The sequence below is a fragment of the Gallus gallus genome, chromosome 8 (assembly GCF_016699485.2).
Source record: "Gallus gallus isolate bGalGal1 chromosome 8, bGalGal1.mat.broiler.GRCg7b, whole genome shotgun sequence".
Taxonomy (NCBI): Eukaryota; Metazoa; Chordata; class Aves; order Galliformes; family Phasianidae; genus Gallus; species Gallus gallus.
This window is the reverse complement of record NC_052539.1, coordinates 25,532,963-25,547,832: the sequence shown is the minus strand read 5'-3', so window position 1 is coordinate 25,547,832 and position 14,870 is coordinate 25,532,963. Positions and strand designations below refer to the sequence as shown.

At 40.5% G+C, this 14,870-nt stretch overlaps 1 protein-coding gene across 41 annotated transcripts in view; it reads left to right on the top strand.

The window, feature by feature from the left end:
- Positions 1–14,118, top strand: part of DAB1 (DAB1, reelin adaptor protein) — a 372,324-nt gene extending 358,206 nt beyond the window's left edge. For 25 of the 41 annotated variants that reach the window (XM_015290926.4, XM_040704457.2, XM_040704452.2 and 22 more), the window contains 4 exons: positions 104–652; positions 1,467–1,594; positions 2,384–2,455; positions 10,783–14,118. In XM_015290926.4, coding sequence (XP_015146412.1) covers positions 104–652; positions 1,467–1,594; positions 2,384–2,455; positions 10,783–10,827 — 794 coding nt within the window. In that variant the 3' untranslated portion in view covers positions 10,828–14,118. Of the gene's footprint in view, positions 1–103; positions 653–1,466; positions 1,595–2,383; positions 2,483–10,782 lie in introns of all 41 variants that reach the window. The other 16 variants (XM_040704475.2, XM_040704473.2, XM_015290938.4 and 13 more) reach the window with 4 other exon arrangements.
- The last annotated feature ends 752 nt before the right edge of the window (positions 14,119–14,870 follow it).

The window sequence follows — 14,870 nt, the reverse complement described above, 5'->3', positions numbered from 1 at the left end:
TCACTAATGTAGCTTGCATATTTCTGATTTATTGTGGGGCCTTTTTTGCATGTTCTTGACATTATTGGAATTCTTATTTTTCTGCTTTCTTTATTCTTTGAAGGTTATGTTGCCATGGGAGCTGTTTTGCCCTCATTCTGGGGACAGCAACCACTTGTTCAACAGCAGTTGGCCATGGGTGCTCAGCCTCCAGTTGCTCAGGTGATGCAGGGAGGACAGCCAATAGCGTGGGGCCAACCCGGTATTTTTCCTCCTGCCCAGCAGCCGTGGCCGTCTGTAGCTGGTCAGTTCCAACCGACTGCCTTCATGCCAACACAAACTGTTTTGCCTTTACAAGCAGCCATGTTTCAAGGTACCATCGCTCCTATAGCTACTGTTCCACCCACAAGCGATTCCAACAGATCAAGTCCGCAGACAGACAGGCCCAGACAGAAAATGGGAAAAGAAATGTTTAAAGATTTCCAGATGGCTCAGCCTCCACCAGTGCCATCAAGAAAACCAGATCAGCCTTCCCTCAGTTGTACCTCAGAGGCCTTCTCAAGTTACTTTAACAAAGTTGGGATGGCACAGGAAGCAGATGATTGTGATGACTTTGACATCTCTCAGTTAAATTTGACTCCTGTGACTTCCACGACACCATCAACAAACTCACGTGAGTATTCATATCATTTATGCCATAACTTTCCTCAAATGCGGCTGCTCCTCAAAGCATTTAACTTTTCCTATAGTAAATTGCAACACAGATGTGGACTGAGAACCTTCATGCATGGTCTGGCTTATTAAATGTGTTCCAGCCATAAAGAAAAGTGTTACAGAGACCACTGAAATCAACAGCCCCAGTAGCTGCAGCCTGAAATTTAATTGCTAATAAGACAGTAATATATGCTCTGTGCTAGGGACGTGCCAGCTGGTTGGAAAATGCTGGTAACATTCAACCTTACAAATGATTTTTCTACGTTCCATTCAAGGCACACTTTGCACAAAGTAGGAGATGGGTATTTATTCTAATTGCTTGATGTGTTGGACATGTGGGGAAATTCATTGAGCAGCTGTAAAATGAGCTTAGCATGGCCATAGCATGGAGATGGGGGATTTTGCAGATTGCTGAAAAGGAATTCAGGAGGCATTTACCAGCAGCCAGTCAGAGACCTTATGTTTTGCTTATCTGCCACAGGGCAGGCGACTCACGCATTCCTAATGTGATGTAGTGGTGTCTCCTTGGTTCCTAAAGACATGAGCCAGATGCAGCCAAACTTAATTTGGAAGCCACTCAATGAAATCAGACCTACAGAACCGATAATGACTTCTCTGTTTAAATTTGTATCTTACAGCTCTTTGCTGAAAATGGCTTTCAGGGGTAATATAAGTTGAGGGCTCTAGAGCATGAGCAAATTTTGTGCTGCTTTGTCTCTCTGAACAAATGAAGAGATATATATTCTGTTGCTGTCACCTTAATCTTTGTTTAGCTCCAACCCCTGCACCCAGACAGAGTTCTCCATCGAAATCATCAGCATCTCATACCAGCGATCCTGCTGCAGATGACCTCTTTGAAGAGGGGTTTGAAAGCCCAAGCAAAAGTGAGGAGCAGGAGGCTGTGAGTAGCAATAAGGCTTCTAAATACTGATGAGCACTTTTTAGCTAGAAATGAGAAAGAAGATACTTAAATGCTGTTTGGTAGTGTCAGACATCACTGTTCTAGTAGGACTGGGTGGTATTTAAGGGGGAGCTGCATTTGCAAGTTTGATTTTGATAGCTGGGAACATCAGCATGGCATATCTGTTGATGTGTCCTAATATTGCATGCGAGGAACCAAACTCAGAGTTCATACATGAAGTAATATACATTAACTTTATCCAGTGTACCAACATTCACTTACTGGTGGTAAGGGAGTCCAAGGTAAAGTGACATGAGTGCTGAGGATGCAGAAAGAAATGCGAGAGGTTGTGTGTTAAAAAATGATGGTTGATGTTGTCTTCCACATTCTGGCATCCCAGTTGCTTCCCTCGTTGCATTCCTCAATGTTCTGGCCCTTGGTATTTCTTTGCCTTAGACTCAGTGGACCAAAGCAAGAAATATTATCAAAATGAAGTGACTTTGAATCACAAGGTATCTTAGGCAGATAAGAGCCTAAGTGAGCCAAAGGCAAGAAGGACTCTGTACAAAAAAGGACCCAAAGGTACACAATGACACATATGGTCCTTTCCTGCCTTCATCAGCTGTAGAAAAGCATTTTGGCTTTTGAGAATGTATCAATGGTGAGGTCTCACTTCTGGTTTTCATGAGATAGGATGTACTTGTTATGCCCACAGCATGAAAATAACCTCATGTTGACTTTTCACTTTCTATTGTTGAGAAAAAAAGGTGTTATGTTCTTGTATTCTAGCCTGATGAGTCTCAGGCCTCATCCAACAGTGATCCATTTGGTGAGCCAACTGGTGATACTATAAGTCCACAGGTCGGTAGCTAGATAGCGCAGGTTGGGGTAGGTATCTGTCCTTTTTTTCTCTACACCCTGAGGTGCTCACTTATTCTTCCACCAGTGCCTACCATTGCTTTCATGGATGCATGGTTTGCTTTTTCCTTTTCATCTCTTCCTTTTTTCCCTCTCCATTATCCACAGTGTATTCCTCATGCTCGGTGGTTTGCATGGCTTTTGCCATTCACTGTGTGTTGCAATTTATGCGAATATGTGTGTTCCAGCTGCCTGCATGCTTTAAAGAAATGTAGACTTATTTTACTTTGTGTTCGAATTCAAAGGGGGAATAGGGGATCCGAGCCACTACCAACAAGGTACTATGCAGAACAATTTCTTATTAAGCCCATTCTGGCCTTTAGTCAGTCGTAACATATCAAATGAGATAAGACATCTCGCCCATAGACATAAAAAGCATTAAATAAAATTATGTAATGATACAGGAATACCTCCACTGAAAATCAATGCAATAATCAGCAGAAGCAGTGCGTGTATTATCTGCATGTAAAAATTATTGAAATGGGTTTGTGTATTTTTACCTCCAATTGCAAATTAAAAACATCTGAAAGTTATAATCACTGATATTAGCATTGGCCGACCGATGCTCTCAAAATCATTCATCAAACATTATTCACTGAAACCTAGACAGAGGGGAAAGATGATCTTTTCATCTTTTGTGTTATAGAACACACTGGAAAATGTGGCTGCTAGTGGATGTTCTGTGATTTGTTTCAATACAGTATATATGTTCTACCAAAGAGACAGTAAAACTACACAGTGTTGTGAGTGCTGCGCATTGTTATTCCATCCAAATACTCTCCAGTGTTACTATTTGAAGGATATGTTTCATTATCTTCTCCCTGTCTGGCATTCGTGTTTTGTATTACCCAAATATGTGACCTGATACTGCTTCTGTGCTTCAGCACAGAGCTCCTGGAACAAATCCATAACAGTGGTAGAACCCTTCTTATTTTCCTACAGAAATCACACTGTGTTTACCAGTGACTTATCTGCCCTGAGCCTGCATAATCGGTTTCAACTCAAACTTAATAGTTTCGTTAGGAGTCACTTTGTACACTTAAATGTGGTTAAGAAAAAATGTCTTACGATAACTTAGCTTTGATCCACTTGTGAGTAATAAGATTATCTCTTAATAATATGTAGTGCTGAGAGGAGGCATCTCCCCCTTCTTCTGCTTCACCAATACGAAGCTCAGCTCTTGGGGACTGAAGCAAAAGCAATGTTAAGCCTTGTGCCTCCATGAGTCTAAAAATGACAGCATAAGGAGAGAGTCAAGCTGGGCTGGCTGCTTAGCAAGAGCATCCATTGGTTACTGTACACCAACAAGAGCTGCTTGTGCAGATCGACAGTGCCACATAGCACCATTTGCCTTTGTCTGACTCCACCAGCACTGGCGCAGCCAGATGTCCCAGCCTCAGCCCATTTCAGGACTTCTTTCTTAGATCAAGAAAGAGGATTTGACTTTTAGGTGAATCCCACACTCTGCAGACCTACATGTGTTTGTTTATTATGGTTCATCATTGTCAGGATGATTCTGAAATTCATCACAAGGAAAATAATGATAAAATCTCTTTCTAATTTTCTGTCACTGAGACAATTAGCATCATTTGTGAGCTAGCCACATGCATTTACCTATCAACAGTTCTGGAAGTAGCTGGAAGCAGTAGTTAAAGGCTGTTGCTGCAGAGCGCTGTGTAAGGCAGTCAAATGAGGGACCCCTTTTGTTCTGTATGTATATAACTCTTACTGAACTACTTTATTTTACCTGGAAACTACAAGAACAATACGTTGTCAGTGACTTCATTTTTTTTTCCATAGTTGCTGTTAATCCTCATACAATCTGGTATAAATTAGATATAATTACCCAAAATATATTCCAGGAATTGTTAAATAATGCTACTAATTATCATATTACAGTAACTCCTAAAGGCTGTAGGCAGGAACAGGAAGCTGAAGAGGAAGATAGCATCTCTCCAGTGAAGTTACACTGGCATCATTGTACCTCAATACTGTGCCATCCACCAGCAGGCTGTAGGAAATCCACTTGCTAAAACCAACCCATCTAGTTCTGAAGCCTGCTGTCATCACAGTGATGGAAAATCTAATCTCCATGGAGAATTATCAGCTCAGGACTTATTGCTGCATGATGTACCGAGCTCCTCATTTGGGGAGAAACATAACGGAGAGAAATATGTAGTACAAAAAAATCACAGTCTGCCTAAAAGCTACTTCTATGTGCTAGGTGGTGCTTACTTCCCTCTGTCAGAACATGGTTCTTCACACCAAGAACAGCACAGCATGCAACTCAGATGAATGGACTCTCAGCAGCAAGACACAGCACTGTGTATAGAAATTTCAAATACATTTCCTGTGAAATTAGCTGTGCCCATGCAATATCTTAACTTACTTTGTCTTGATATATTCAGAGTACTCACTTGCCTAGTATTTTGTGCCCTGCTTTTTCAGTATACCTTCGCAATTTGGTTTCTTGGTTCCTTCTGATGCCCCATGTTCTCATTTAGATGTAGTTCAGCATCTTCTAATAACTATCTTTGTTTCTCTGTATTTCACCTCTTCCTTTTGTGATCTTAACACTCTCAAAATCCTCATCCTACCAGTAGGCATTCTTACGGACAGCTCTGCTACAGATGGCCATGGGTTCTTTGTAGGTAAATGTGACATTTTATGGATCAGTTACATATTTGTCCCTTCATGTTTGGAGATAAGGAGCAGCCAGGCCTGATTTTCAGTGCATCAACTATTTGCTGAACTGTTCATAGCAAGATTTGTATCCAGTTGTCTTCCCTTTGTTCAGAAGTAGTGTGGAGGACGAATAGAGAGAACAGTAAATAGTAAGACTGCCATCTTCAGCTGACTTACACTTAATCCCCACTGCTGTCTTTAGACTCTGTAGAGGATAACTGTGGTTAAAAGAGAGAATAGAAAGAGTCGGCAGGCCCTGAATACAGGGATCAATTGTCAGAAATGCTGCCTCACTCCTTATGGACCATACAGACTGATTCCTGAAGGCAAATTAACAACAGAGTGAAAGCTCTGGAAAAGGAATAAAGGGATATTTGGTACTGAAATTAACCCAATAAAACTCCAAATGCTGGAATAAATACAGCTCTATTGATATGCTTCTCAGTCCAACACTTGCACTGGCAGTCATTCATGAGAGATTCTCAGGAAACCTTCAAAACATTTGTGGCTAGAACATATCTTCCTCAAAAGCTTGTTTGGTTGTTCTTTGAAATGTGTGCAGACAGTTGTAAGCCCTCAAAGTATGTCACACCCTTCACGATGCTATCAGCACTGTCAGGAGAGCAACAATGCATTTGAATATTTGTCTATCAGCTTTTGGTGGGGCTTGGGTGGCCCGCTGCCATCTCCCATCTCGGACCATGTGCTGTTCTTTGTGATGAATGTTCCTAATAATTTCAGTCAGCTCCAGAACGGACTGTTGTAAATCTTTATCTAGGCTGTGACTATGCAGTTGGCAGAAATAACAACTTAAGGACAAAGTACGGGCTTCATCTGAGAATTCAGACAACCTCAGGAGGTCATATAAAGCTGCTTCTGAAACCTGCTATTACGTTCTGGCCCCTTTCTGTTGCACTAGGAATCTGGGTGTGCTCAGACATGGATTTGCAGGATCTGTTGCCGTCATTCATCTGTCTCAGTAGGAACTGAACGGAGTCCAGAGTAAAATTCATCATGACTTTAAGTGACCTGTTCTTGCCATGGGCTCCAGAGCTGTTATTCTGCAAGAAGACACAGCAGCAAGCAGAATTAGGAACCTTAGAGAGAAGTTAATAGGTTGCGCACTTGGAGTGGGTCACAGTTTAGGAAGCACTGCTTCATTCCAGAGAGATCCTGAAACTATCATTGCCGGCCCTGTTTTTTGTGCTTGTTTACTCATCATCCCATTCCCAAGGAATATGAATATGATAAGAAACAGAGAAATCCAGACTGCTTTGTGGGCAGAGGCATCCTACAAATGTGCCTTCCTCTCACTCTTATGATCCTCTCATTTGTCCCCTCCTCCTGTCTGTTTTAATATGACCAGTTCTTGCACTGGTTTCTCATCTCTTCCAGTGTCTCCAAGTTCACCTGAAGTAGCCAGGTACTTTCCATTTCTCTGCTTTCTTCCTCTGAACAAGAGACAACATACTAGGTGGCCTGTGTGCTTGCCTATTGACAATCCAGCAGTTCAATTAGGGAACGAGTTCTCTGAGCTTTCTGTGTAATGAGGTCATTAAAAGTTCCCTATCTTCTGCACAGCAACTGGTATTCAGGACACTTGTGGTAATTCAGTGTCTTTGAGACTTCTGTACAATTTGCTTCAGGTTGGCTATTGGATTCAGAAGTCATTAAGGAGAATTGTCAGATATATAGATGGAAAGCATAATATAATGGCTCTTGTTTTCTTAGGAAGGGAACCTCAAAATAACAGAAGTGTTTCTATAATACAGTTCATTATTTGTCCACAACCAAAATTTAGCAGAGTTCATCTCTTTTCAGTAGTTCTCAACTTTTGTGTGTTTTTTTTCGGTTTGTGAATGTAGAGCATCTTTCTTGATGCTGAGATTACAGACCTTTAAACTACTAGATATTTGGGACTAGGAGATATCCTTGGGCAGGTTTGTAGTAAGAACACAGACACCTTCCAGCCACAATCCTTAACTGGCAGGTTACTATACTTTGGCAGCTAACAGAGGCTAATTATATTAAAAATAGGCAGCATTGAGCCACAGGCTGTTATTGGGTAAGTAGAAATTACTGGTGTTACCACCGAAGTTATTTAAATATTGCTTGCCGAGTGTACTGTGTCCTATTTTATTAAATTAGCATGCAATTGAGAAGATGCATTGCACTCCTGCTTCCCTTCACTTGCATCCCCAGCACAAGATTCTTGTTTTGGCTGGCGTTCCAGCACTCTTATTTCATGAAACTCAATCATTTGAGCCTGCCCTTTCTGATCAGTCAGCCAGGAGTAAAACCAGTGCTGAGAATCTATTGGAAAGGGCAAAGAAATCTCTGCAGGCCTCACCTCTACAATTCAGTACAACTTGCCTGGAGCTTTGCACATAGCAGGGTGCCTTGCAATGATGAAAGGGCTACCCGTGTAAAAAGAACTGCTTCCTAACCAAGTCCTGTGTTACATTTTGTGAGCCAGCTCACTGACACAAGCCCAAGTAGATACTGAATCTGTCAGAGATTTCTCCCATGTCTGCTGAGGGCCAGATGATACCTTTAGATTGGATGCAACTTCACTTGTAGTGAGTACGTAATGTTATTCAAAACCATTAGGAGCCTCATTATCTCATGCAGTAGTGTAGGCTACCACAAATCCCTACTGCTTACTGCAGTGTTGTTTGTTGTGCAAAATGTTCCTTAGCATTGGAACAACTAACAGATTTTAAACATGATGTATCTCCGGAATATGTAAATGTATCATACAAAAGCAAAAATTTCTCTTCAGCAGTTTCTGCAGTGAGTTCTTAACTCAGCTTTGCACAACATACTTTCAGATACCTAAATATTTGGGTGTTTTAACTTGGGGCAATGTACACTTGGACTTCTCCTGTCCAACCTGCCACTTCAGTCAGGTATCTGATCTGTGATTTCCTTTCCTCGTTCTTCAGTATCTCCTAATTTAAAGACTACTCTTCAGCAAAGGAGCCATGTCAGTATGTGAGGGTGTAGGTGAACACTGCTCTGGTAGCAGCCTCCAAACACAAAGGAGAACATTTGTTTTTTAAACATCTACCAGAAACTGCATAACCCAAAGTTGATGGAACCCTTCAAGTGTAATTTTACAACAAAACCAGATGCTGCCACTTGTCTTCTTATTTTATCCCTGCAGGCTGATGAATGCACGTCAGGAGTGCTTTGGGGCCAATCATATAGAATTGGAAACACTCGATTGGAAGACTTTTATACTGTCTTATTTAATCTTTTTTTTTTTTTTTTTCCTCTGAAAAAGATCCTTTTTTGTTTGCTGGTTTACTTCCTTTTGGATCTGTTCCAAATGCAGTAATAGAAGTAGAAAGCAGACGATATCAGTGAAACAGCTCTGCTAACACTTCGGCTCTCCTGCCTTTCAGTTACATTTCCTCTGATTTTTATGTGGAGGGCATAAAAAGATGGGGAGTGGGGTATTTCTGCTTCCAAGACCTTCCCAAACAATCCTTGTGAAAGCCCTCCTGTCTGACACTGTGGGAAGCTGTCTGGGAAGTCAACAGGTCTCAGCTCTCCTTCTGCTTCTGCTCTGACTTTTACTGCTTTTTTTGCAGTATGGAGGGTCTCTATCAGTTGTTCATAGTTGCCATTTCCAGTGTTGAGCTGTAGTCAGGATGCACTGATGAATTATCTCAGAATAATATTAGAAAACAAGTCTCATGCACTGAGATGAAAAATCAGGCATCTAAACGGGAAAATGACCTAAAGGAAGACATAAGAGCACGATTTTCACTCAAAATCCTCAAAATCTGTTAGAAGAAGAGTTACATGAATCATTGAGAAATGAAGGATGTTGCCACATAAAGTGCATGTTCAGATAAATATTGAGTATGAGCAAAAGATTGAGCCTTGTAATTCTGGAGTCCCCATCATGGACTGTTGAAAGTGCCAATAGCCAACAATGATCTCCTCTTCCAACCAGTGATGCTAGGTGACCCTTGGGATACCTGTTCTTTCCACGTGTCTGTGTACCTTACAGACGTTAGAGGACACCTCTAGTAAACACATCTGATGTTTAGAAAGGCTTTTATTTTTCCTAAAGAACTCAAAAAACCAACATCTTTTGTTCCCCTTTTCTTCTCTCTCCTTGTTGCTTCCCTTTGCAATCACCTCAGGTTCAGTACATGCCTGAAGAGTGGCCTGGTGTGTGTCAGCTTCCCACATTAATTAGTACAGATTTTCTCTGAACTGTCAATGATAGATCATTCTGCCAGCTTCGTGTCTGCAGTACATGAAAACTGGCATAGGTGGGCTCAGCACACAGAATGTGAGATGCAGTTATTTACTCTCACTCATCTCTTCTGATTACCTTTGGTTTTTCAAGGTCATCAGATGTATTTGCCTCTTGCTGTGGATAATTTTAGCAGCCTTTATTTAATCATTCAGAGAGTTTTTGCTCACTCTCTCTTAATGCTCATAGTGTTCTCAGGGCTTCTTGTAGGTAAGAAGTAGGGAAGAAGTGTCTCTCTGCAGGCTGCAGAAATGGAGCATCTTCAACAGCAGCGATTACCTACCAGTGCCACCTCCTGCCAGATATTTCTGTGGTCTGCAGTACCCAGTGCTTTGCCAGCCTTCAAAGGGTTTTGCCTAAAGTCAGCTTTTGCTGATGCTGCTGTAGCATGAGTTGATTTAAACTTGGTTAAATTCAACTCTGTGGCATGGTATTTGAATATTTATCAAGCTGTGGAGAGTTAATGCAGTATAGCATTAATTAGCCTTTTTGCCTGTCTTGTTCTTTTCTTAGATGTCACTCTTAGTTTAATAAATTAGTTTCTGGAAATGAAGGAGAGTGGATTGCAGGCTCCTTGGCTGGTTTGCCTCACTTTGCAGCCAGGATGAACATAGCATTGAGAAAGTACCAGGCGTCAGCTATGAAGGAGCACTGAAAATATGGCTGCTTTCCCCAACATCTAGGAAGTTCCCGAGAAAACCCACCATCCTTTCCTCCCTGCTTTAACAACTGTACTAATGGCTATGCAGATCCCTAATCAAGCTGCTCAGAGTCTTTCCTCGTTCTTCATAGGCAGCACACACCACATCGCTCTGAAAATACTGCTATTTTCAATCCCATCACAGCTTCATTAGCTCAGCTTTCAGCAGCAGTTTCTGCTTGCAGTTGTTTTCCTACGTGAGCTGCGTGAAATCCACGGCTGAGTACCATAGCTGTGCTGTTGGGTGAGATGCTCAGCCTGACGTAACTGCCTTTTGTGCCAGCTACATTTCTGGCCCGTAAACTTCAAAACACCCAGTTGTACAAAAATCATTTCATTTCTCCATGTGTCTATGCCCAGCAATACCTCCTGAGGATCGGTGCACAGCCAATATGGAAGAGGAAATTGATTGTAAGCATGCCTTTCCCAAAATAATGTCATATTTCCTTCACAACCCAACTGGGGTGCCGCGATCGCTCAAAGCAGCACAGAAAACAAACACTTCCTTTGGGTTTTGACTCACGAGGTATTGCTGTCCTCAAACAGATGTTGTGAAAATGCTCTCAAAATGTCTGGAGACATCTCTGCTTATTTTATTTTTATCATCCCCAGGAAGCAGAACCTCTCTACGCCCAGATCAACAGACCTAAGAAATAGCATTGGTACGGGTTTGCGGTGCTCCGAGACTCGAATGAAACCCAACCACCTGGCAGGCCTTTGGCTCTCATGCTTTTTTCCGATTGATTTTGTCTGGCAAGGATAGATGATTGCCCTCCTGGACTGGCTCTACGAGCGTTCCTGACAATTTTTGGCAACCGATGGCAGATCCCTATGGCAGCACAAAGTGACAGCTCCCTGCTTAGCGCACCAAGAGTCCGGCCCTGTCCCCACAACTCATGGGTATCCAGACTAGGAAATCTCACTCCTCGCTCTTCTTTTCAACATTTCTTGTCTTGTGTATGCCACATATAAATAATGAGCATTCCTTTTCTTTTGAGCAAAAAAGCAGAATCTGTATGTAGCAGTGGCATTATCATTCAACAGCCTTTTGGGCACAAGTCGGCACTTTTTATGTCACGGTGACATGTTTTTAATCATCATTTACATCAGGCTGATCCTGACTTTTTCTTTTTTTCCTTGTGTAGGCATATTTAAACAGCAACGACAGAAAAAACACTGGCAGTGTCATTTTTTTGGTATTTCTTATTCTGTAGTTTTGTATGAGTGACAGATCCAAGAGCAAAACGCCTCCTGCGGAAATGATTCTTAACTTGAAACCACAGAATAAAACTCTGTTGTTTATCCATCCGGACTGAAAATGTTGCCAAATGTACCTTTAAGTTCTAGCAGATCATGAGGAAGAAATGCTGCTTTTCTGTTTGAATACTCATGTTGTGGGTAGAGAAAAGACATGGAGTCCCACTGATAGAAGAGACGGAAGATTCAGTATTTCCTAGGAAACTCTAAACGAAGTACAGAAAAGGAATATTTTTATTTCTTCGATATCTTGCTGCTGTAATGCTATGCAGACAAGTGTTTTCTTCTCTGTGTGCCATTTTTTGATGAAAAAAAAAAATCATTTGCCAAATAATATGATTCTGGTTTAGGAAGTAAAGTTTAGGACTTTACAAATGGGACAACGGTGGCATGGATTTTGGAATAACGAACTGATTCTGTGATCGAATTGTTCATCTTTATCACTTTTTGTACATCAGAAAAAAAATCAAATGGGATTTTTATTTTATAACTTGAAAAAAAAATCTTACTGTTAAACTCTTTAAATGTTTAAGGGGAAATGGCTTTAAGGAGTTTGAATGAAAATTGCCAGGTTTTTTTGTTTGTTTGTTTGTTTTTGTTGTTTTTTTTGTAAATATAAATGTTATGAGAATTCTTTTACTAATGCCATTACACAGTAGAGAAGGTAGCAAGTTGCAGTGCTTGGGAGGTATGGCAAACCCAGTTTGTGGTTCTCACATCACATACATTTTCTCACGTGCTTACAATAATGGGCTGAAGCTCAAGTGCATTTTCTGAAGGCAATCAGCTTGTCAGCAACTAGTGAAATTAATGGGAACACATGATTTTATGGTGTAGCTTCTTCACACTGGCATACTCCACTTATGAGAAATCACATTTCATTGGCATTCCTTTATGATTCCAGAACCTCTGCATAGAAGTCATCGAGCTGTTTACACACAGAATGAAAGAATTTAAAACTTCCGTTTTTTTTACATTTATGAAACAGAAGTGCAGTGTTTGGGTTCATATGTTTAGCACATGATTTTCATAAAGAATCTATATATTTTTGCCCTACAGAGAATTGTTATACAGGTCAAATGTGTTTTCCTGATGTTCCTATGCAGTTACAGTATATTGAATTTAGTGGTTTAACACTAAAAAGAAAAAAAAACATAAAAAAAGGAAAAAAAAGAAGAAAAAGAAGAAAAAAACAAAAAAAATAGAAAAAGTAAAAAAAGGTTAAAGAAATTAAATGATTAATCTGTTTTTAGGGTTATTGTGCAGATTTTGTTTTTAAATTGACACTAGGATTTGCATTTTTGTCATGGTTAAAATAGGCCTGGAGTTATAAATATTTTACTTTCCTTCATCTCTATGATAAGCTAAAAATGGTTTAGAAGGCAGCATAACACCTGGGGTGGCAATTGTTGATATGTACAACCAAATCTCACGCCATGATTCCAATATTTTATTTTAAATTAGAGAAATTAGAGCAAAGTGCGTTGCAGAATGTATGTGAATGAAAAAATTAGCTGTGAATAGACATACTGAACCTGCAGAGAAGAGGACTTTTATTCCCATTCACAGTCATTTGATGCTTATCCCTTAGACGTGTGCTAACAGTTTTGTAGCGAATCTTATTTTCCCATTAGAAGGAAGGTCGGTTTTCTAACTGGAGAAGATGAACTAAAACCTGGTGGGCTGAGTGTTTCAGGATTAAAAGCAGAGGTAAAAACGTTTCTGAAGGACATTTTAAGCCTATTTTCCTAATTTGCACGGTGGTGCTACTTACTTCCTCAGCAGCTCTTTTTGGTTTTGTCCTCCATACGGAACCGAGAAGACAATTTTGATTCATCGTAGACATTTGAGGTTCAGTCTAGTTAGTGCATTTCCAGTTATGGGGTAAAACGTTGAAAGAAAAAGAAGAGATTTATGCCTCAGAGGATCCACTGACATCGTATTGGTAGGAAGCAGATCATTTCTGTAGTTCTTGCAACAGATAGGTGCGGAGGGAAGGAGGCTGGGATTGTAGGGTTTCATGGGAGACAGCTGGGCCACCCCCATGGGCCACTGTCATACCATGACCAACACTGATAAATAAATTCTGACTTGTTGTGCCATGCAATTAGATCATCTTTGTCACGATTGGGATGTTGAGTTGAGAGGAATGTGCAGCTTCTGCACTGCACCAGTCTTGTAGATAACTCTAATATCCAGCTTGTGCAATTGTTGAATCCCTCGTCCTTCACTAGCACTAAATTTGTCACTTTAAATTTAAAAACCAGGGAATCCCACCAGCCATCCTGTTGTCATCCCCGTAGATTCTTGATCTTTACCTGTCATGAAGAGATAGATCATAGTCATCCAAGTGTCTGACAAAACCTTTCATCTAATAACGTACTGGGCACCTTCTTTGCAAAAATGTTTACTCTGTGGTTTTCATTCATTTTTATTTCTGCATTCTGACACGTATTTTTTTAATAAAGATGAGAAAGATAAAATGACTGTTGCAGTACATTTCTAAACCTACTTTAACTTTACCTCAGATAATGACCATTTGTTAACATATACAGACACATTATTTTTAACTTTATGTATAATGCATTCAACAACAACAACAACAAAAAACCAACAAATTTTTAGAAATTTTCCATTAATTTCTGTAACACACCATGTAATACTGTTATGAATAAAAACATTTTAAAAAGGTGTCATTTCAGTAAGTTTGTTTCATAGCTTTTGCTCTTCTGTGAAAATTCTGCCGTTTGTACAGTACAACATGATATCTGCCATAGCCAATAGTTTTGATGGCTGCTATACATCTTGGACAGGAGAAAAAGAAGCACCTCACTTTGGGTAATATCTAATCTCAAACAGCCCAGGTGTTGCGTCTCTTGCAGAGGTGAGTAATAATAACATTTTTGCCAAGTAAGGTAAATACGGACAATTTCCCCTGAAATTAAGATGTGAGATATGCCTGTAGGCAAGAAGAGAGAGAGCTGTAAGTATGCACATGTATTTTATTGTATTTCTTCTCCTTGCTGTCCCATCCCTTTCTCATCTGCCGCAATTGTCCAGCAGGTCATGCTGCTGCATTCATTACGGGCAACTGCAACCTAAGCAGAGTTGGAATCTGTTGATTGTATGTAAAAATACCCAACACAAATGTAACCATTTGAAGAAACAATCCCAATTTACCTAAAGTTAATGAAGGCCATGATCTCCCACAGTGATGAGAACATATTTGGCAGTCAATTTTCAGGATCAGCCTGCAGTTCTGCAGAAGCAAGGACTCAAACAGACCTCTTTTTCCCATGTCAGCGTCTTCTGGGAAAGCAGTTGTGTAGGCTGGGAGCACGGAACCACAAGTGGTGTACGCTGGATTGGAGGTGATGTTTCTTCCTTTTTTCTATTTCCTTCTTTGTTTATTTTCTTTCTAAAGAACTCCTGTCATGCCATGT